General features: G+C 50.4%; 1 protein-coding gene and 1 pseudogene across 2 annotated transcripts in view; one reads left to right on the forward strand and one right to left on the reverse strand.

Annotated features, from left to right (window-relative positions):
* Positions 1-1,955, reverse strand: part of LOC135975237 (maestro heat-like repeat-containing protein family member 7) — a 51,478-nt gene extending 49,523 nt beyond the window's left edge. For both annotated transcript variants that reach the window (XR_010592173.1, XM_065565410.1), the window contains exons 1-2: positions 1,700-1,955; positions 375-622 (exon numbers count right to left, since the gene is read on the reverse strand). Coding sequence is in view for 1 of the 2 variants with exons in the window: in XM_065565410.1 (XP_065421482.1) it covers positions 375-621 (247 nt within the window). In the remaining variant the exon portion in view is untranslated. The remainder of the gene's footprint in view (positions 1-374; positions 623-1,699) is intronic.
* The window catches only part of LOC122173114 (cathepsin G-like), a 181,541-nt pseudogene that overhangs the window by 144,926 nt on the left and 12,935 nt on the right, over positions 1-23,680 (forward strand).

Genomic DNA, 23,680 nt, shown 5'->3' on the forward strand with positions numbered 1-23,680 from the left:
GGGAGATTCCGGGATGATTAGTACTGGGACTGATTACTGCTAGCTCATTATTTATTTGCCAAGCTCCAGCAGTGATCTCTGCCCCCGGTGCAGAACAGAGGGCTGCCCTCGAGCTGCATGCAGACTCAGCCATGGAAGAGCGCCGTCCACCCACTAGCAAAGCCATGCGGCCACATCTATTTGTTCTCCCCTCCTCCACTTTTTCCATGTTTCCCCCCCCCCACTCTCTGTGCCTTGTCTTCAGTTTCCCCTAAGTGGAACACAAACCCAAGAGCCTTTGGGATCACTTGAAATCTTTGAACACATGGGGGTTGAGACTGAGTTTGCCTCCCTTCATTCCCACCCCTTAGCGCATCCTTAGCCTTTCCTTTTACCTGTAGTGACAGTTCGGGGATATGGCATCTGGCCTCTCTTCGCTTTTTGGCAGATTTGCTTTAGACACCTTAGGATGGGCCCACTCTGCTTAGGAACGACCTTGGCTGGGCCATCTTGAGTATCTTCTCGAGCCAGCTCCGGATCACGCTGACTCCCACTGGAATGTTCCTCTCTTCCCAAGGTGGACGTGGCCTCAGCAGCCGCGTCCTCCTCCTTCTCCTCCCTTGGCAAGCTGTGCACGTCCATTCTGCAACAAGTCAGGAAGGGGGGCCAGTTTTGTTTGTCGATCTTATTGTCTGCGGGACAATTTCCAGCCTGAAGCTAGTGAGAATGTGTGCGTCGTCCTCCGGCTAAAAATGTGAGCCACAGACAGCAGAGCCCGAGAACTGGGGCCCAGATCCTCAAAGGTTTGGAGTTTCCTAACTTCCATGGAAATCAATGGAAGTTAGGAGCTTAAATACCTCTGAGAATCTGGGCCTGGGACCCTGCACCCCCTGCCAATCCCCCCACCAAGTGTATCTCTACACTTGCAGCTGGGGGTGTGACACCCAGCTCGCATACACATATTCGCACTGGCTTGCTAAAATAGCACTGTAGCAAGGATAGCATGGACAGCGGTGAGAGGGGCTAGCCACCCCAAGTACAACCCCACCCGGATCCTATGAGTACGTACTCCGGCGGCTAGCCCAAGCCACTGCCTGAACTGTCGCAGCCACACTGCTATTTAACACACTAGCTTGATGACAGCTAGCGCAGGGATGTCTCCTCAAGCAGGGAATCGCACCCTGCTTGGTCCTGCCTCAGCGTAGGGGGCTGGACTTGATGATTTCTTGAGGAGCCGTCCAGCCCCACAGTTCTGTGATTCTACAAAATGAGAAGTAGCTGGGGCCAGATGAAAGGTTGGTGCCAGAACCTCAGTTGAGAATTGCCTTCCTTTTTAGCATGTAAATGCTCAGCTGTAATGAATCTAGTTCTTTTAAATACAGAAATAAATCCTCAACTCAAATTGTATATTAGCAAAGGTTTGGGGGTTCCTTTTGGAACTTTGTTGTTTTAATAAAGTCAATAAATATACTCAAAACTATGCAAAGGATAAGCAGTGTGGTCTAACGGTTTGAGTATGGGACTGGCAACCAGAAATAGATTTCTCATCCTGGCATTGCCACTCACTCACTGTGTGATGCTGGGCAACTCACGTCCCCGCCCCATGCCTCAGTTTCCCAATATACCAAAAAGGGATGATACTGACCCTTCTGTACCTCCCAGGGATGAGGAAGGTTACTTAGTTAATATTTGTAAAGAGAAAAGAGGCGACAAAACTAACCTGACACAATGACGGCACCAAGCGTGGAATTATAAAGCACCTAAAAATCCAAACAAATATACATGTATCACAATATTTGCCAACCCAAAATTCAGTTATGGTGCTTCTAAAAAAACCCACATTGAACACTGTCCATCGCATACGCGTTTCATTTGAATAATACATTTGTTGAGTCAGATCCGCAGCTGCTGGAAATCAGAATACTTCATTCAAGTCAATGGAGCTGTTGATTTATAGCAGCTGAAGATCTGGCCCATAAAACCCAACACATTTTAAGCCCGAAGTTTACTTGCTTTAGAAGTTGGGACTCTTAACTAATTTCACAATCATTGGTTTCCTCCAATACTTGAGCTATGAACAAAGATGGAGAAAGACGTTCACAAAGCTAAGATTACAGGCTTGATGGTCATCAATCAATATCACAATATACTTCTTAGTCTAGTGGGCAACACAAAGTTTAGCTGTATTCAAAATATCACATTGTGCTCCAATATTACTTAAATCCTCTGTCAAAGATTTAAATTTTAATCTACATGCTTGCGCTCAGGGGAGGATCTAGCTTTTTTGCCGCCCCAAGCGTGGCAGGCAGGCTGCCTTCAGTGGTGCGCCTGCGGGAGGTCCGCCGGTCCCGCAGATTCGGCGTACCCGCCGCCGAATTACCGCCGAATCCACGGGACCGGCGGACCTCCCACAGGCGTGCCGCCGAAGGCAGCCTGACTGCCGCCCTTGCAGGGACCGGCAGGGCACCCCCCGCGCTTTGCCGCCCCAGGTACATGCTTGGAGCGCTGGTGCCTGGAGCCACTGCTGCTTGTGCTCCACTGGAGACAGCAGGAAAAATTACAGCTCTTCACATTCATCGCAAAATTTCATTGCACTCTCCAAGGCTCTGGATTTTAGTGGGATGTAAGAGGTACATGACTTTTTGCTGACCCTCAGCCCGGGGGAGAATTGCACCCCCAAAAGCATTAAAGAGCATGTATCTGTATCTCCTCATTCCTTCCTAATCCTGGAAAATTTTAAACATTGAAATGGGCAGCGCAAAACCAAAATGATCTGCCATAGTGGGGAAAGGAAATGTTATTCTTCATCCAAGATGGAGAATTATGGAGAATCAACTTGAAGGCAGATTTTAAGGGCCATGTCTCGAGCCCAATTGCTGCCTCTCATGCCAGCTGTGAGGGTGAGGCCACAGAATGGGGATCAGCTTCCCTAAATCTCCAGGAACTGAAGTGGAAATCCCCTACTGTCCATTCTGCACCTGGAGGAAATAATGCCACAGCAAAGAGCCTCTCCTTTCCACACTCTGCTGCAGGGACAGCAGGAGCCATCTTTTTATTGGGCCTATATCTGGGCCTGATCTAAGCCCATTGAAGTTAGTGGGCGACTCCCCTAATTGTGTCCTCTGGGGTCTGTGCGTATGGAGCTCGTCTACAGATGAATGGAGGCCTGGAACAGAACCCACTTCCTTTCATTCCCCACTTCAGGGACAAGGGCCCTGTGTGAGATCCTAGAACAGAGTCTCAGAGAGGGATCAGCGGAAGAGACTCCCAGAGGGGGCAAGTCTTTCTAGGGATCTCAGTGATCTCCGGAAGTCCTTGCTGGGTTAATGAAATATAACCTTAACATGCAGCCTTATCAACTCTGGAGTTATTCCCTATCTGCCACAATTTTTACAGCTAAACTAAAGAATTGAGTGTAAGAGAGAGGTAGGGCACAAGTAGCCCCTGATCAGACAGCTGGATTCCCTCCTGGATTCTGTTAGGATGGCACTTTTCATGCCAGAGCGAGAGAGACATAAAATGGAACAAAGGCCCAGACTCTCAAAGGTATTTAGACTCCTAACTCCCATGGATTTCAATGGGAGTTAAGTGCCTAAATACCTTTGAGGTTCTGGGCCAAAAAACCGAATTTAATTTGACGACCCTTTTCAAACAGAATTTAAGCAAAGTGGGTCTCTGTTGGTCAGAGGTAGGACAGCCATGGGGAGTAAGAAAGCCCACTTACTTTTTTCCCCTCAGTAATAGATTAGATCTTGGATCTGAAATCGACTTTAGCCAGCACAATACCCAGCCTCTCCTTCTGTCCAAGTAAAAGCAACTGACACTGAGGGCCAACTGCCAGTGTTGAAATCACAGCATTGTGAGGTCACACTGCAGCACTTATGTCATTGTTGCCATGAACACAGGCGGGTAATAAAGGAAGGACCAAGGGTTGTTAACCATATAAGTGACATAAGGTATTATGGAGGTGCCTGGTGGCGACTCCAGTTAAGGTTAAGGTTTTGTCTAAAATGGGGCATAAATTCCTGCTTTTCCCTATGAGCAGGTGGTTAACCAGTATGGATTAACCTTTACTCTGACCTTTACTCAGTCAGGGAGTTAGGCTCCTAACTCCCATGGATTTCAGTGGGAGTTAAGTGCCTAAATACCTTTGAGGTTCTGGGCCAAAAAACCAAATTTAATTTGGCGACCCTTTTCAAACAGAAGTTAAGCAAAGTGCATCTCTGTTGGTCAGAGGTAGGACAGCCATGGGGAGTAAGAAAGCCCACTTACTTTTTTCCCCTCAGTAATAGATTAGATCTTGGATCTGAAATCAATTTTAGCCAGCACAATACCCAGCCTCTCCTTCTGTCCAAGTAAAAGCAACTGACACTGAGGGCCAACTGCCAGTGTTGAAATCACAGCATAGTGAGGTCACACTGCAGCACTTATGTCATTGTTGCCATGAACACGGGTGGGTAATAAAGGAAGGACCAAGGGTTGTTAACCATATACGGTCTCGCATGATATTCTTATTGATAAACTAGGCAAATACAATTTAGATGGGGCTACTATAAGGTGGGTGCATAACTGGCTGGATAACCGTACTCAGAGAGTTGTTATTAATGGTTCCCAATCCTGCTGGAAAGGCATAACGAGTGGGGTACCGCAGGGGTCTGTTTTGGGACCGGCTCTGTTCAATATCTTCATCAACGACTTAGATATTGGCATAGAAAGTACGCTTATTAAGTTTGCGGATGATACCAAACTGGGAGGGATTGCAACTGTTTTGGAGGACAGGGTCATAATTCAAAATGATCTGGACAAATTGGAGAAATGGTCTGAGTTAAACAGGATGAAGTTTAACAAAGACAAATGCAAAGTGCTCCACTTAGGCAGAAAAAATCAGTTTCACACATACAGAATGGGAAGAGACTGTCTAGGAAGGAGTACGGCAGAAAGGGATCTAGGGGTTATAGTGGACCACAAGCTAAATATGAGTCAACAGTGTGATGCTGTTGCAAAAAAAGCAAACACGATTCTGGGATGTATTAACAGGTGTGTTATGAGCAAAACACGAGAAGTTATTCTTCCGCTCTACTCTGCTCTGGTTAGGCCTCAGCTGGAGTATTGTGTCCAGTTCTGGGCACCACATTTTAAAAAAGATGTGGAGAAATTGGAAAGGGTCCAGAGAAGAGCAACAAGAATGATTAAAGGTCTTGAGAACATGACCTATGAAGGAAGGCTGAAAGAATTGGGTTTGTTTAGTTTGGAAAAGAGAAGACTGAGAGGGGACATGATAGCAGTTTTCAGGTATTTAAAAGGGTGTCATAAGGAGGAGGGAGAAAACTTGTTCACCTTAGCCTCTAAGGATAGAACCAGAAGCAATGGGTTTAAACTGCAGCAAGGGAGGTCTAGGTTGGACATTAGGAAAAAGTTCCTAACTGTCAGGGTGGTTAAACACTGGACTAAATTGCCTAGGGAGGTTGTGGAATCTCCATCTCTGGAGATATTTAAGAGTAGGTTAGATAAATGTCTATCAGGGATGGTCTAGACAGTATTTGGTCCTGCCATGCGGGCAGGGGACTGGACTTGATGACCTCTCGAGGTCCCTTCCAGTCCTAGAATCTATGAATCTATGAATATAAGCGACATAAAGTATTATGGAGGTGCCTGGTGGCGACTCCAGTTAAGGTTAAGGTTTTGTCTAAAATGGGGCATAAATTCCTGCTTTTCCCTATGAGCAGGTGGTTAACCAGTATGGATTAACCTTTACTCTGACCTTTACTCAGTCAGGGAGTTAGGCACATAAATACCTGCAAAACTCTGGGCCCAACTGCCACTCAGAACTTCCCTGAAGATGGTGGCCTCATTGGTTCTAACTGTCGACATTCCTATGCTGCTCATAGACATTGCGGATGCTCCATCCAGCTGGATGGTGTACACAATGATACCATCCAAGTAGAAGAAACATCTGCTTAAGTCATTAATCTCTGAGAGGCAGCAGGCCCCTGGGTCATCCCAAAAAGCTGAACTGAACTATAATGACGCAGCCCAATAGTGAAGGTTATCTTTATGCTGAACTTCCGTAAGAGAACCTGGCAATATCCACTGGGCAAATCCAGAGTAATGGATTCCTGAGCACCCCCAAATTGGTCCAGAACATCATCAATCTGTAGGATTGGCGGTGTATGTTTTTTGTAACAGTATTTAGCTGTCTAACAACCCCACAAAAGCAGTGTACTTTATCTTCCCTTGTGACTAGAAAAACTGGTGATGTCCATGAGATGGCCAAATCACTCTCTTTTTGACCTGTAACAGGTTTTCTACTGTCTTGGCACAGCTGTGCAAGAGGGTCTCTGTTTATGGGGTGTACATCTCGATGTATCGATATAGTGCTGTCAAATGTGCCCATCCCAGCTTGGCGCTAAGTCCTATAATTAAGATGCCTTTGTAACTGGACAAAAGGATATTCACATCCTCCAAGGGCACTGTTGTATCAGTCACAGAAGATGAAATTGATACATTGGGGTTAGTGTGTAATTCAGCACGATCTTCATCTCACCCTGATGTCTGATTACGCACATGGAATCGCCATCGGATTCCAGTCTACAAAAATCTACTCCCAAACTGGACCATATCAGTGACCACAAAGGGGTGTCCCCTGCTGAGGCACCAATATGTACAGTGAGATCTGCCTTGCCTTTAACTGACAATTCTTGGCCCTCAGTTCCATGGACAGGAAGCTGATGAGGATAGGTCAGGGGGATATTTGCTCAAAGTTCTCAAGTCACTAGAGAAACAGCAGCTCCCATAGCCACTAAACCAGGCAGCAGCTGTCTGATTCACAGTGACCCATACAACACCAGCAACAGAGGTAATGCTACTTCAGTAAATGGCCTTTGCTCTGCTTCAGTTAGTCCCTAGTCTATTCTGATTCACCGTATCCATCACCGTATCAATCACCATGATAACAGAGGGTCTGGCCAATAAGCCCAGCCCTCACCCCTAATTTCCTGATGGCTTCCAGGCATTATTCTTAGCCCTGCATTCATATTGTAATAAATGGCCCATCTGTGACCATATGTAGCAAGAAACTTCCCCCCCCCCCCTTTGTGGTTGCTGGGGAATTGAAGCAGCATCTGCTGGTGCAGCTAGTTGACCCACACACTCTGCTAGTTGTTGTAAGTGCTGAGTTGATCTTCCGCCTTTGCCAGGCAGGACAGGTTGTACCTCAGCTACCCAGACTCCTGGCATGGTAACAGATAGCTTCTTAGCTTCATGGACTAGATGACCTCCTGAGGTCTCTTCCAACCCTGATCTTCTACGATTCTATGATAGCTGGATGCACCAAACTCAGAGAATCTGGGTCCCCTGGAGTCACATCACCGATAATGCCTTTTCCTCGTAGAATCCAGCATTACTCCATCAGTGTCGAAACGGCACAGTTCTGTAGCTGCTCTCACTAGGAAGCATAAATATCAATGCCCTCCTGCGGTTTCCACATCCTCTCCAGCCACACCAGGAATTTCCCTACACCCCACCCCCCAAAAAAACTCCCCCATCACCCTCCCAAGGGTCAACCCAACCAAGCTGAAGAACATACCAAGAACCAGGAATATACCAACCTGTTCTCTGCAGGTTCAAAACATCCAAACAGCCCGAAGCACAAATACAGCTACCTACTGAAGAAAGTCTCTACAATCTAAAGGCAATTCCCGATGTTTGTCGGTCAAACTTGTCCCATTTATTGAAGTTACTGCCAGAAGTACTTCATGAGGCTGTTAAGAATGCTGGAGACACAACACAGTTTATGCAAACAAACATGGCTGTCGTATCATACTTTCTATTTAAGCAAAAGATACCACATCCTACAAACTGGAGGCCAATGTTAAGTGCATTGTTACTTGTTAACCCTGAAGTTGGACACTGGTTCCAACCAAGACCAGCAAATGCTCACTATCTTTCTGCAAGGTTTCAGAGTGGTAGCCGTGTTAGTCTGTATCAGCAAAAAGAACGAGGAGTCCTTGTGGCACCTTAGAGACTAACAAATTTATTCGAACATAAGCTTTCGGGGGCTAAAACCCACTTCATCGGATGCATGCAGTGGAAAATAAAGTAGGAATATATATACCGGTATACACAGGGGACATGAAAATATGGGTGTTGCCATACTAATTATAACAAGCCCACCTTAACTGATTACTCTCATTATAGTTAGTATGGCAACACCCATTTTTTCATGTCCTCTGTGTATATATATATTCCTACTGTATTTTCCACTGCATGCATCCGATGAAGTGGGATTTAGCCCACGAAAGCTTATCTTTCTGCAAGAAACTCAATGGACTGGTTAGAATCATGCGGTGCAACACTGAAGGACTCAGCAGTTGAAAAAGTGAAGAACTCTCTCACCACATTCAAAAAATGTGCATATATGTCTGATGAATGCACCAGTGCAAATGGGCATCGAGTATTAAGTCATTGCGTGTCTTATCTTGATGTCGGGGTAGGCCAGAAGATGCATTTCTAGATGTTCCGGTTATAGAAGACACATCGGCTGCATCTGTGACAACCCACGTCTTCGAAGAGTTAAATGCTTGTACATTGGACCCCAAGATGTCTGCTTGTGCGTTTGATGGAGCTGCAAACTTCTCTTGAAGACATGGTGGAGTACAAGCTTTGCTCAGAAAAAAAGTGTAACCCTAATCTCTCCTATACACACTGCAGAGGCCATCTTAAGTTCAGTACCCAGAAAGATAAATGGAGCAAATTATTAAGCATGTTGTATTGGGGGGAGGAAGAGCAAAGCCAAGATTCCACCCATTTCCTACCCCTCTCCACCCCCTCCCATCCACCTGCATGGGCTGGGGGTGGAGGTGAAATGCCAGGTGTGCAACTCTTCTCCTTCTCCCATGCCTGCACCTGCAATGTGGAGAGGCAGCAGAGCGGAGTGGGAGTGTGACCAGGGTCTTGCTTCCCAGTACATCCCTGCATAGCCGTGTAAGGGTGGGCTACAGTCTGGTCTGTAGTGATCAAATGAAATATTAAAGCAGCCCAAAGGCAGCATTTCCAGATGGATGCAAAATTCTGTTTGCAGAGAATCTCAGGCTTCAGCTTTTGTCTTTCAGAAGCTCAGCTCCGTAGAGTACCTCTAGGTGGCACTACAAGCTGGAAGGTGGCATCAGGCACACCCCTGGTGCAACAGAGCATTTCACCTTACAGTAATATCACTCTATGCCCACAGGCTATATCGGCTGGATTTCTCTGGCCTGACCAAAGAGCTGAGCTCAACTTTTGACTAAAGACCACTAAAAAACCTCCCTGGGATAGGGCTGGTTTTATGGCAAAGCATGTGCAGGAGTTAGGAGATGGAGCTTCTATTCCTGAGTCTGCCTCACATTTGCTAGGAGACCGTAGGTAAGTCACAAAGTGTCTCTGTGCCTTAGATGCCCCGTCTGTGACTTAGGGATAACACTTTGCTATGTCACATGAGGCGCTATTCGGCTGCATTCCATGCTGATTGTAAACCCGCAGGCGGAAGTTGCTATAGAAGTTCAAAAGAGTATTTATGTTATTCGTGTATTTTTTATTACCTTCCAAAGGAGCGAAGGGAGAGAACCCATCTTCAGGAGCAGCTCAGTCAGTACTTCTCAGAAATAATCCGATCGGCCAGTCACTTTCAATGCTTCTGTGACGGGGAGCTCGACTCACCACTAGAATGGCACCTCCTCTGGCCTTCCTGGGGATTAGCTTCACGAGGTCAATGCCCCTTCCCGCGGTTGCATGCAGTTTCTCCGCCTCTCTGGACCCCCTCTAGTTCCACAAGCTGCAGCCTGCTCTTGGGGACTTAGCATTCCGGCCAGGTCACTCAGCAGTTTTCCCCTACAGGGTACCAAAGTTCTTCCACATGAACGGTCTCAGGCAGTCTTCTCTGGCACTCCCCTGAGGGTACTGGAGACACTTGGACGGCTCCCAGGAGTTCCAGACATGACCCTAGATGTTGTGGCCAGTGCTGTGAGTAAATGCTGTGAGGCCCTGATGTCCACAGAGCAAATAAAAATAAACCGGAGTTTTCCTCTTCCATTGAGTTGTTTTATTTATAAATGACATTCTGCTTTCCAGGTGATTGTCACATGCAGGCGTGTCACCCCAGGCTCTGTGAGCAAGAAATCATGGGAAAGGGACGGTTTAGTATTCTGGAGTTTCCTACAGTGGTATGTTTCATTATTATTATTATTTATATTATTGTAGCATCTTGGAACCCGAGTCATATACCAGGGCCCCGTTGTACTAGGCAGAACAAATAGACGGTCCCTGCCCCAAGGAGCTTACAGTCTAAGTACAAACCAAGAGACAACAGACAGATATAAACAGATGAGGAGCACAAGAAGTCAGAATGACAGGCAGTGTTCTCAGCACACCAGCAGCCTAACTGTTGTCAAGTTAGTTGTAGGGTGTGTGTAGTAGCTTCCCCCAGGATTTATAACTTCAGCTGACCAAAATCCTCCGGCCTGACTCTGTTGCCACATTCATTGCCTTGAATGGGAATCAGTTGTATCCAGCAGCCAGAAAACAGGGTGTCTCAGGAAGCTGACTCAAAATCCTTGAGACTGGTCCAAACCACTGTAAAATTAGGATAGCTCCCTCCTATATCTCAAGCTTTTAAATAGCTTCTGTTGTTATCCTGGTACATATTATTTAACTGAAGCTGCCTGCGTCCCATTTGAGTTGTCTCCCACATTTCTTTGGTCCTGTTCCCTTCTTCTTCCACCCACACTGCATCCCTCCATTGTCTCTCCTCCCTACTCCTCTCATTCTCTAGCTCCCCCCCCATGAATTTCTTACACCCACAACTGTGATATCCCCGTTCTTTTTTATCTCCCTTGATTTCAACCAGTCCCTAGACTGACATTACCAGGTCAGGCTTTTGTTTCCCTGCACAGCTCATAGACCGCAATCGCCGCCTCCTGCACTGATGGTTTGGCCAGAGACTGAAACCATCACATTTCTCTGCAGTCAGTGCCTCCTATCGCTATGGAAACAGAAGCAAGGATGTGCTGCAGAGATGTGATCACTACAATGGCTTAGTGGGGAATTGATAGGGCATGTGAGCAAATTCAACCTGAGCGGGGGGGTGGAGGGGACATCAGTTATACTTTTCTTTTTGTGGTGGTTTAACTCCAGCTGAGGCACAGCTGGAAATGCTGCTGAACAAAGGGTTTATTTAGATGAAGGGCTTTTTCCTCACTTGCTGGGAGGCGGCTGAGAACAGTCTATTTGGATCACAGAGCTGTTCTAGGGATTTGCAAGTAGAACAGATGACAGTGTAACTGGCAATAAATGCTCATTTTCCTTAGCTAGCAACTGGCTACTAAGTGTTCTGAGCCAACATAAAAGGAAGGAACGATGAAGCAACTGGAGAGGATTTTCTTTGCTCATAGATGTGGCTTTTCCGGACATAAGAATGACCTACTGGGTCACACCCATGGTCCTGTATCCTGTCTTCCAACAGTTGCTGGTGCCGGATGGTCCAAAAGTAATGAACAGAACAGGGCAATTTATCAAGTGATCCAACCCATTGTCCAGTCCCAGCTTCTGACAGTTGAAGGTTTAGGAACACCCACAGCGTGGGGCTACATCCCTGACTATTTTGGCTAATAGCCATTGAAGGCTCTATTCTCCAGAAATTTATCTAATTCTTTTTTGAACCTGATTCACTATTCTTTTGGCTTACATAACATCCCCTGATGAGTTCCACGTTTGGACTGTGCATTGTATGAAGTACTTCCTTATGTTAGTTTTAAACCTGCTGCCTATTAACTTCATTGGGTGACCCCTGGTTCTTGTGTTATGCCAAGGGGTAAATAACTTTCCTGTTCACTTTCTCAACATCATTTGTGATTTCATAGACCTCTATTATATCCCCCCCAGACACACACCTCGATACCCAGGCTCAGGGCACCTGCTGGGCAGGCATGCTTGTGAGAAGAACAGCTATGCTTTACTTATGGCAAACCCTTCTGCTTTCCTTCTTAAGTGGGATGGGCTCTTGGAATCCTGCCTGCCAAGCGCTGAGCCCACTCAGCTGCTCTGTGACCTGCACTTCCTGTCCTAAACTCTTGGCTAGTGCTCAGCAGCTGCTCCCTGCCCCAGAGGTGGCTGCACATCATTGCTGGTGTGTGCACTTGATTTAGTTGGGATTGGTTGTACTCTGAGCAGGGGGTTGGACTAGCTAGCTCCTGCGGTCCCTTCCACCCCTGAGATTCTATGATTCGCTAGGCCCCATCCTGCTGCCATCAAGGTGGGGTTTCCCATTGGCGTCACTGGGCGCCGGAGAGGGCCATGGCTGCGTGAGATGGTCTCTGACCAAGAGGGGAACACTTGGTGGGCACCCACAGTGGGTCAGCCCTAGCCGCCTAAACACTGGCGGCGTCCAACTCCGCGAGAGCGAGCAGGGACTGCCGGGAACTGGAGTCCCTTACTCTCCCGAGTCTCCTCCCACAGCTCGACCCGCGAAGGGAGGGAGAACTACGTTTCCCGTGGGGCACCGCGAGAGGGGCCGTACAGGGACGGGCACGCAGCAGCGCCGGCCGGAGTCGGAGGCGGGCGGGGCGCGGGGCCAGGAGCGCGCGTGCCGGGATGGTGCCGCTGGGTGTGGGCGTGGCCTGGAACGCGGCTGGGGCGACTTTTGGGGGCGGGGGCGGCGAAGGGGCGGGGCTGAGGCTGGTGTTGATAGTGCTCGGCTCGCGGAGGGACCGTTACCCTGAGGCGACGCAGCCTGGCGGCGGGAGGGCGCGTGAGGGCCGGGGACTGCACTGGGTGGGGTCTGTCCCGGCTCGCGCACAACCCCCCGCTCCGCAGTGCCCGGCTCGCGCCGGGGTCCGGGTCCCTGTCCCTGTCCCTGCGCCATCGCCGCCTCGTCCCCGGCTGAGGCCCCGAGCAGCCCCCCGCCCCCTTCCCGGGCGATGCCCTTGGCCGTGCTGGGCGCCGGCAGGTGATTCCCAGCGTCCGCCGCTCGTGCGATCCGCCGCCGCCGCCATGGGGGCCGGGGGTGTCAACTCCAACCCGCTCCTCGCCCGCAGCCCCGGGGACGCGCAGCTGGACAGGGCGGGGGGGCAATAGCTCAGCTGGGACAAGGTGGGACCCGATGGGCGGGGGTGTCTGCGGGCGTGTGCCCTGCCCGGGAGCGGCCGGGGCTGAGCCGTGGGGCGCGCGTGGCTGGGGGGGCGCGCGTGGCGGGGGGGGGGGGGGGGCTGCCGGGGTGGCGCGCGTGGCTGGTGGTGGCGGGGGGGGGGCGCGTGGCTGCCGGTAGCGGGGGGGGCGCTGCCGGGGGGGGGGGCGCGTGGCTGGTGGTGGCGGGGGGGGGCGCGTGGCGGGGGGGGCGCTGCCGGGGGGGGGGCGCGTGGCTGCACCTACCCATTGCTAGATAATCAGATTCAGCAGCCCTCGAGGCTGCGGCTTTCCCTCCCCACCTCTCTTTCATCTGCCTGTGCGTCCCCTCTTCGTCAATCCAGCCCCTTCGGTCTTTGCGCGCTCTGCCCGCCCGGCCAGCACCCACGGCTGGCTGCGTTTGCCCCCCTCACTGCACCATCGGGGCTGGTACTGGGGCTGCGGGGCTGCCCCTGGTTGTGTTGTTCCCTTGCCGCATATGAAAAAGCTGCCTGCTAAAATTGTTCCCGACCATTCAATTATGCACAGCCCTAGCAACCCCCGTTTCCATGGCGAGGAGAACATCAGAGGGGCTGCTCGTTGATTTCAACCCTCGGCTCCATTCGGCTGACACCGAGCACCTGCTGCTCCGCGCCATGGGAGCCTGGGGACGAGGAGTGAGGGAGAAAGGCTCAGACCGCTAGGGAGAGCTGCAGCCTGGCCCGGGCGGCGGGATCTGCCTGCAGGAACGGGGGTGAGTGCAGGCCAGGAGCAGAGCAAGGACGGGGCTGGCCCTTAGAGGTGAACACACGGTCCCCGAACACACGCTACAGCCAGGGCTAAGACCCCAGCCCAGAGAGCGCTCCTGTCCTCCAGCCGGCACCGAGCCCCTGAGCTCTCCATAGCAACTAACTGCTTTAACCTGCTCTGCCTGCAGCCAGCCCCGGGGCTGAGCATGTGTACGCGGCTGGTGCAGCCCGGCTCCCGGCAAAGCCTCCTTCAGCGAGCGCCACGGCCTCGTGCTCAGGGCCCTGCCTCTGCGGACAAACTCAGGTCATGTTGTCAGGCCTGGGAGCAGCAAGGGGACAGAGCTGGACTTAGCCGTCCATTTGTAAAGCCCCCGAGGGACGAGCCAAACCACGGAGGGCCCTGCTCGCGGCTGAGGAGACAGTGTCCCATCCAGACACCTTCGCGGTAACACGTGACAGGCTCGTGGGCAAGGCGGCTGCTTCTGAGCTAATCACTGGCTTGTGCTGCCTGGCCTAGCCCGGCCCCTCACCTGCCCCCAAGCAGCCCCACGCCCCGAGAACTGAGGGGCACCCGGTAGAGCCACCAGCGCGTCAGCTTCTAAGCGGGCAGGGCTGGAGGAGCCCTCAGGGGGGCGGGGGGAAACGAGGGACACGCTGGGGGTCGCCAAAGCTGGGCAAAGAATTCAGAACCGAGCCGGAACTTGCTTTGAATCACAGCCCCGTTGAGTCCCAGCTATGTCTACAGCTGGCCTCAACCTATCCGCGCTACCTCTGCTCGGGCAAGCATGCTAAGAACAGGCGGTGACTTGGGAGAGCCGGTTGGCACCTGTACCCACCCCCAGACCCAGTGGGTACACTCAGGTGGCTACCCTGCCTCCACTGCTGTTCTTAGCATGCTCACTTGAGCAAACTGGAGCCTGCCCTGCAGCTCCAGAGTCCATGGGACCCAGCCGCCAGGCTTTGTACAGGATCATGCACATCTACACATTGCTCCCGTTGACCCTGGTGGGTGTCCTAGATCTGCTTATGAATGGCAATCTGTGCTACATTTAAATGAGTTTTAAAAAACCCACCTTAGCCCTTTCCCCTAGCTGCAGCCTTACATGTCAAATCCCAGCCTGGAACTGACTGTCACTGCACTGGGATACCCCTCAAGTCAGATCTCCCTATGGAAACCCTGCCAGGCTCTTAATGACTGGACTTTTCCTGCTTTGCGAGATTTCTACCTCATTTCCCTTCACACTAATGGATGGCTTCCAAGCCAGCCACATTCTCCCTGCTCCAGTAACCAGCACAGCAGCCTACAAAAGTGATATTGAAAAACAAAGGGGCAGAGTAAAGTTCTTTTCAATGGCTTGAGTTCTATTCCTCTCCAGTATTGGTACCATTTCCTTCAAGGCTTGATGGCAGCTCTCTTCCTATGGATTGCAGCCGTTACTTTTATTATTCAGCATCAGCTCGACACCAGTTTGCCTTCTTGGGTTTCAAAGCACAGCAAAGTCAGGCTCCGTTTAGAGATTCCCTTGTTTGTGCAGGGTTGGATGGAGGGAGTTAGTTTCTGGTTCCTAGCTAGACTAGCACAAGGTACGGCCATGTAGGACTGGCCGTACTGCGCTAGAGACTAAGTGCATCAAATCAGCTAGCCTTTCTTGAGGAGTGATCAGTAACTGGTGCTGCAGAGAAAGCCTACACCAAGAACCAATGATCCATAATGCACCTGTTCAGGCAGACACCAGGGAATATTCCCTCCTGATGCCTTCAAGGCAAGCCATTTAGATTATGAAGCATTCAAAACTAACAGAGCTATTATTGGCCATAAAGTTATCTGACCCTTTGGGGAAAAAAATCCAGCCTTAGCATTTTAAGTCCTGCAGCAAACAGTTCCACAGATTAACTTTGTAACATTTCCCTTCATTTATATTTGCTTTAGCAGCTGTCAGGGGGGAAGGGATAGCTCAGTGGTTTGAGCATTGGCCTACTAAACCCAGGGTTGTGTGTTCATCCCTTACAGGGGCCATTTAGGGAACTTGGATAAAAATCTGTCTGGGGATTGGTCCCACTTTAAGCAGGGGATTGGACTAGATGACCTCCTAATATTCTAATAAATGTGTGAACAGCTGTTCAAGTAACAGGGGACAGGTTAAAAAAACAGGAGGGCCTGATCTATTTTCATTGTAGTGGTGTAGCAGTTCTATAGTCTGGTTTTCACACCAACATGCTCCACACACAGGATGGGACAGACCATTTGGGATCTGAAGGAAACAACCCAGGCTGATCATTTTTTAAACGGAGGCCACATCTCAAGCAGCATAAAGTACATGTTCTTAAAGGGACACTTTAAAAATGATATGGATGTGAACAGACTCAAAGGCCTGCTCCAATTCACCTTGCCTTTAACGAATGCTGGCTCACGGCCCTGCAGAGCACCAGGGGCAATGCTATTGTACCCAGAGTGCTCTGATGACGAGGCTGTAGTCATCCCGCAGCCAGTAAGAAAACACAATTTAATGCCAGTTCATCGCTCCCCTTCTTGGTTGGGAGCCTTCACTGATTGCTGGAGCAGGCTGACTTTCCAGAGCCTGCGCGGAACCATCAGAGATGATGCATCAGGTTGTGAGAGGAGTCAATGGGTCACTGGCTTGTTGCCACATCATTCGGGGTGTTTGCACAACAGACTCTGCTGGTGGATTTCAGGCTCAGGTACTGGTTCAGAACCTGGCCAGTGGCCTGCTGCATAGATGAAGGCCTCCAGGTATTACAGGTGCAGAGCTCATGGGCCCGCTACCCGTGGGCATTTACAAGCAGGAGGTGGGAGGGTAACGGGATGACTGTGTGGCTCAGGCACTGGCCCGGCCGCCAGGCAACCTGCGGTCAATTTCCAGCTGTAAACCTAAGAGTCACTTCATCCCTGCACCTGTTCTCAAGCTGTAAAATAGGGGTGACTATGCTTCTTTCCTCTGTCTACTGCAAGCTCTTTGGGGCAGGGACTGTGTGTCACCATGTATATGTACAGCGCCTAGCACAATGGGGCCATGATCTCAGTTGGAGCCTCTAAGGGGTAAGTACTGCTCCCTTGTCCTCAGAGTGATTCATCCGAGGCTCTCCAGCCCTCTACAAACCTTCATTAGCTGAGTCCCAGCAGGTCCAGGGGCACCTGGAGTTCCCATTTTACAGAAGGATACACTGAGGTGCAGAGCAAATCAGTTCCACAGGCCAGAACAAAGCCCAAGAGTCTTTGTGCCACTGCCCATGCTCTAACCACTAGACCTCTCCCTCCGCACTTCATTTCTGCAGGAGCATCGGCAATTTGCAGGTCACCATGGCATCTTGGGAGGTGGTAGGAACCCCATCCGTGGGGCCTGTGCCATGGGAAAGTGGGTGGAAATCTCTCTCTGCACCATGAACGCTTGTTTCATCCAAAGCCGTGCTAGGCTCTTGACAGGAGATACAGTCACGGCCCCTGCCCTCAAGAACTCCCAGTTGAGACCGCAGGCGTGACCCACCCAAGGGTCCTTTACAGACCTGAGATCATGGCCCTGACGAGCAGACCCTTTGAACCAGCGAGAAATCCCACAGCTCAAGTTTGCCACAGTGTTTTTCAAGACAAAATGGGAATGTTCCTGTCATGGCTAGCGGGGATCCAACAGTTCAGTCTTCCATTTGCAATGTCTGGATTAGGGATTTTTTCTTCGCCCCCTTGTTCCTTCTTATCTTTTCCCACCTATTTTGCCCACTGGAAAAAGGATGGGCCATCAAAAATATCTCACCATGGAGAACGTCCCTCTTCACCCTTATTCACTGCTCCCCCACCCCCGCTACAGGAAGGTTGTGCTGTTAGAGTTGCCAACTTTCTGATTGCAGAAAACTGAACACCCTTGCCCCACCCCTGTCCCCCCTTTCTCTGAGGCCCCGCCCCCTCTCACTCCACCCCCCCTCCTGTGCTCGCTCCCCCCCACCCTTGCTCACTCACTCATTTTCACTGGGCTGGGGCAAGGGGTTGGGGTGCAGGAGGGGGTGAGGACTCCAGCTGAGAGGTTTGGGGTGGGCTCCAGGCTGGGGCCAAGGGGTTTGGAGTGCAGGGCATGGGCTCCAGGAGGGAGTTTGGGTGTGGGAGGGGGCTCAGGGCTGGGGTAGAGGGTTGGGGCATGGGAGGGGGTGGGGGGTGCAGGCTCTGGGCAGCACTTTCCTCTGGCGGCTCCTAGAAGTGGCCGGTGTTCTCCTCGGGCTCATATTCAGCAGTGCAGCTCCCCAGCTCCCCTTAGCTAGGAACCACAGCCAATGAGAGCTGGGGAGCCAGCACCCGGGGCAACACACGGAGCTCCCTGGCTGCCCCTGCCCCTTGGAGCCGGAAGGGACATGCCAGCTCCAGGGTCCCTTTTTGACCGGGCATTCCGGTAGAAAACAGCACGCCTGGCAACCCTACGTGCTGTGCATCTCTCTCTTTCCTTAGCCATGGGGTGATTGGGGAGATACGTTCACCCCCCTCCAAGCCGCTGAGCCTGCTAATATAGGGCCTGATCCTGAACCCTTCAGGATCAGGTCCCACAGACATCTGGGCCATGCAGGACGCAGTCTAGGACCACATTCCTTCGTGGGTTACGCCACAGGCCACAGCAAGTAGTGCTAATTTGCACAGTTCTGCTGCCCAGAGCTCTTTAGAAGGGTTGCTTCTCCCGTCCGGATACAGTTCAATGGCCCTAAAACCACCACCTCGGCCCCCTGGCCTAGGATCAATGCGTTGTGAGCTGTCTACTCTCCCCGCCCTCTCACACGCCCGTGAATCCTTCCTAGCTGCTAATGCAAAGGTGGGCAAACGACGGCCTGCAGGACCCTCCTGCCCGGCCCCTGAGCTCCTGGCCCGGGAGGCTAGCCCCCGGTCCCTCCCCTGCAGCCTCAGCGTCCCGCGCTGCCGGTGCAAATGCTCTAGGCGGCCAGGCTGTGAGCTCCTGGGGCAGCACAGCTGCAGAGCCCAGCCTGACCCGGTCTCTGCTGCACGGTGGTGTGGCTGGCTCCAGCCGGGCAATGCAGCTGTAGCGCCACCACCCACCAGTGTTCCAGGCAGCAGTAATGGGGGAGGGAGTAGGTGGGGTTGGATAGCAGGCAGGGGAGTGCGGGAGGGGAGGGGATGGGGTCAGGGCGGTCAGAGGGCAGGGAACAGGGGGGTTGAATGGGTGCAGGGGTCCCAGGGGGCAGTCAGGAAGGAGGGGGAGTGGGATGGGGCAGTCAGGGGCAGGGGTTCTGGGGGGCCATCAGGGAACAGGGGGGGGTTGGATGGGGCAGGAGTCCCATGGGGGGCTGTCGGGGGGGGAGAAGCAGCGGGGGGAAGGGGGAATAGAGAGCAGGGGCCAGGCCACCCTTGGCTGTTTGGGGAGAATCTAAGGTTTTGTATCAGAGGCCTGGGCTAAAGTAATGGTCAAAACTTGCTAAAATAAAAGGAAGTTAAATTGTGAGCAAGAGGCAGGCCCTGCTCACAGAATCTGGCAAGAATGGGACTGATTGTAGAAACACACATTCCTAAGTAGTGCTGGGCATAAGAATATATACGCAAACAAATTGCAGAAAAGTGGCACCAGAACAACCAGCACATCCCCCAAAGATAACAGGAACACACTGACCCATCCAAAAGGTAAGGTCAGGAGGACAGTGTGATAGATAGAAATGTTTTGATGGAACCATCATGTACAAGGTAACGAGTGGTGGTTAGCTACGTCAGAGGGTGGCACCTAACTACGGCAGAGGGGTGGTAAGTAATTTGTTGGTATCTGTGTATAAAGATGTATCTCAGAGGAAGTGTCTTTGTCCAGCTGAGGGGCAGTGGAAAGTCCCACCACTGACTGAGCTGCATCCATTGTCACAGGTATACACGTGTTAGTGTCCCTATAACCATTGAGCCGGGGCATGAGCTCCGTGCTTCGTTGGCAATAAACCTGACCAAGAGCCTTTGCACCTTAACGGATCTTGTGGTCATTGGGCAGTTCGCTCGAGATCTGCTGTGCCGGCCGTCTGCACAGAGCTGGGGCAGTACACAGGGAGGACAAACATCTGACGCCAGTTAGGAACTCACGCCAAGCGTTAATGCTCTCAAACTCTCCAAAGCCCTCGGGGCAGAAAACAAAGAGAAAGGAACTTAGACACACAAGCTCTAACTAAAGCCTCATCCGCAGAATCTGCCAAGGCTTCTTGCTGATTATTTTAAATAACTAACACGACTAAAATGAAATCAATCCTTTTGGCTAGAACTTCTCAAAAGGGCAAGTGAAGTGTTGCCTGGATAGTGTAACAGTTAAATCCACCTTTCTAAGACAGATCTCGGCAGTAACTGTGTTCCGTCCCTACGTTATTTTCACATTTGATTTTCTTTTTAGGACGGTGGGTCTTCATGAAATGTGAAGCCCAGGTTCTGGAGAGGCTTCAGCTATACTCATTTACTCCACTAGGGGGAGAGCGTTGTCTCTGGAAAACAACACAGGACAGTTTTAGGGAAGGCCGTTCCAGATTTCAAGCCTTCAGAACAAAGTGGGCCACGCAGGTTAACAACTACCAGAAACTACTTAATTTAGGCCAAGATTTCCAAACCTTGGGGCCCAACGTTAGGCTCCGTAATCTTTATTCTCCACCACCCCAAGAATTAAGGCAATGCTATTTTCCCCATTTCACCGCTGGGCAACTGGAACACAAAGACTCAGCCCTGGTCTACACTGCAGAGTTAGGCCAACATAAGGCAGCTTCCATCGACCTCTCTCTGTAAGCGTCTACACTAAAATGTCACCCCTGTAACTCGCCCACGACACCGACTTAACTCCACCTCCGCGAGAGGCGTAGAGTCAACGTCGACACAGCTTGTTCAATGCAGCGTCCACGTAGACCAGTGGTTCTCAACCTATTTACCATCGTGGGCCGCACATGCAGCTCTGTGTGTGGGTCACATCCACATACTACCACATCATACGTACTACCTATAGGGCCCTGAGGATGTCACATGGGCGGCAGCTGTGTGCTGATTAGGCCGCAGGTTGAGAACCACTGCGTTGCTTACATTGACGGGCACTGCCTGTCAGAAGCCGTCCCACAATGCTCCACCCTGACAGTTCAAGCACGCCTGGTGAGGACCCGCACCGCCCACACGAGGAGCGCAGCATGGAGCTGCACAAGCAATGGAATTACTGGGGCGGCCGTACGTCAACGTAACTGAAGTCCACAATCTTGCGGCATAGACTTGCCCTTCGGTCCAGCTCCTCAAAGGATTGACTCCAGTGGAAGTGAGGAGGTTGAGCACCTTGGAGGGACTGTGCCTAAGTGGCTTGCCCAAGGTCACACAGGAAATCTGTGGCAGAGCAGGGAACTGAGCCCTGGGGTCCCAACTCCCAGGCCAGCGCTCTAACCCCCAGGCCGCGTTTCCTCTCCAGGAGCAGGGCTGGGTTCTGTTCCTAGCTCTGCCACAGATCTCCTGTGTAGCCCAAGCTATTCAGGCTGCTCTCTGCCTCAGTTTCCCCATCTGTAAAATAAGTTCTAGATTCTGGACTGAAGCAAAGGAAGGGCCCCCTCCTATCCTGCAAACACAACAGCCAGGGTGCCCAGTTCTGTCCCCGGACTTATTCAGGCACAGTTAATATCTCTCATCCGGACAGGACCCAGCCATGCTGCAAGCAGGAACCATAACCAAGGTATTGCCTAGTTATGGAGCGCTGCTGAGGTCCCATTTGCACTGCAAAATTTTACCTGTGCTCTGACTGGACCCGGGCTTGGCTGTTTCAGTAGTGTTGATGGGCACTGTCGCTAATCATATTATTCTGCACTAATAGAGAGTTCAAGACAGTCAACGCCTTGTAATATTGCTGTAGCATTATGTGCTTTATTCCATGTCTCAGCATTATCCACAGAGGAATGACAATTGGTGGTTCTAATCCATGGGTCCCAATCCTCTTTCCTTTTGAGTCACTGCAGAGCCAATATCCAAGCACGGCACCAGGAGGCACTGTCTTGCTAGACCTACTGGATTTAGGTGAGATTTAAAAGCAAGGTCCTCACACAAAAGTTAAAGTTCCCATAGCTTTATCCGTCAGTGCAGAGGTGCGAACACTGGTCACATTTCAGGCCGAGCTGGGCTGGGAGCTCGGCATGCTAATCCTGACTCTAGCACTGACTTGTGGCCTTGAATAAATCAAGTTCTCTGCTGATTTTTCCATCTGAGAATGGGAAATCACTTCCCTCATGCACTGAGAAATTATTGAATGTTTCCAGTGCTTTTAAAATGCATAATGCTAAAATAGCATCAGGTAATTATTTCCTGCCTACCTGGTTTTCCCCCGCAGTTTCGTCTGTATACAGTACTATACTCCACTTCCTGTCCCAAATGTGCTGTGCATTGGTAAATAGCTGCGGCATTCTACTCTAGAGGTGGACGTTACCATCCTTAATTGCTTCTAAAGTATATTAGACTAGTCCACTCAGATGTGCTATATAGAAGCAAAGCATTACATGGTTAGCCAAGATTTCAGTAATATATTTGGTTTACAAGTGAAGTGAACCTGGCTCATTCACTTATGAGAGAGACGGTGGGTGAGGTACTAACTTTTATTGGACCAACTTCTGCTGGTGGAAAATACAAGCTTTTGAGGTACACAGAACTCTTCTTTAGTTCTGGGGAAGGAAGCAGCATGTCTGAGCTAAATACAAGTTGGCACAGACTATGAAGCAGAAGGGGTCATGCACGTGGGAGGCAGGCACTTAAAACGAAGTATGATCGAGTTTGTACCATCGCAGTTTCAGTACACACACCCAGTAATTGATGCACATCATCCGGGAAAACTATTTTCCTGCATCACTTAAAAGCTCAGAAGTTACTCCTCAAACATTCCCTTGAAACTGTGAGGCACAAGAAATCACAAATTGTTTTTTCATCAAATGAGATTTAAGGATTTATTTGGATAAAATATGACAGAAAAGTTATAATTTTGAAGAGGTGGTCACTTGTGCCATGAAAAATGGTCCATAAACACACTGTTCTATTACAATTATACCAGTGGGAGAAAATCATCCAGGGAATTGGAGATCTGCACAGCTTTTACATTCATGTTATCGGAACCTGATTGCTCTGGACATGTCATTTCCAATTCCCCTCGCCACTTACCATTTACCATTTTGACTTTTGCAGACAACTCAGCTGGATTGCATTGGTTGATTGCCAATCCCCTATTGATCCCAGACTGCTGCCTATTAACCAATGTAGTGGGTAATTGCCAGGGATTTTTAAAGCACCAAAGGGAATGGGGACAGGGTATTTAAATTCATTGAAACGCCACGTCCCCAGCAATTACAGTTTACAATCGATTGACAATTGTGCATTACGAGCTGGGATCGTTACAACCATGTACAACATTGGCGGTGAGCTATTTATAATCCTTAGCTCTGAAATAAACTTCCTGTATTTATTAGATCAATAGTGTCTGAATTCAAAGATGTGATAGTGAAGTATACCTGGAAGGAGGCTGGCAGCCTACTTCAGAATAAGAAGCTTTTAATCTCAGTGATGCATGTGAACTGGGTTCAATGGTCTCGATGTAGATTGCAATCAGCTGTGAAAGTCTTGCCAAAACACTAGCTCACACAGTCCTAAGGCATTTTCGGTTAGCTCAATGCATACGGACATAAGGATAGGATACCGAATGCAGCAATGCGTCAAATCCAATCTTAAAATCAACAGAACAATGATGCTAATGTCACCGTAAGGGAGGAAGATATTTTAAGCAAGAGAAGTGTTAATGAGGGGGGAGCTTTATGATAGCTCAGGGTGTGCCCACACAGCAAAGGGCTGGCCCGTG

The sequence above is a fragment of the Chrysemys picta genome, chromosome 13 (assembly GCF_011386835.1).
Source record: "Chrysemys picta bellii isolate R12L10 chromosome 13, ASM1138683v2, whole genome shotgun sequence".
NCBI lineage: Eukaryota > Metazoa > Chordata > Testudines > Emydidae > Chrysemys > Chrysemys picta.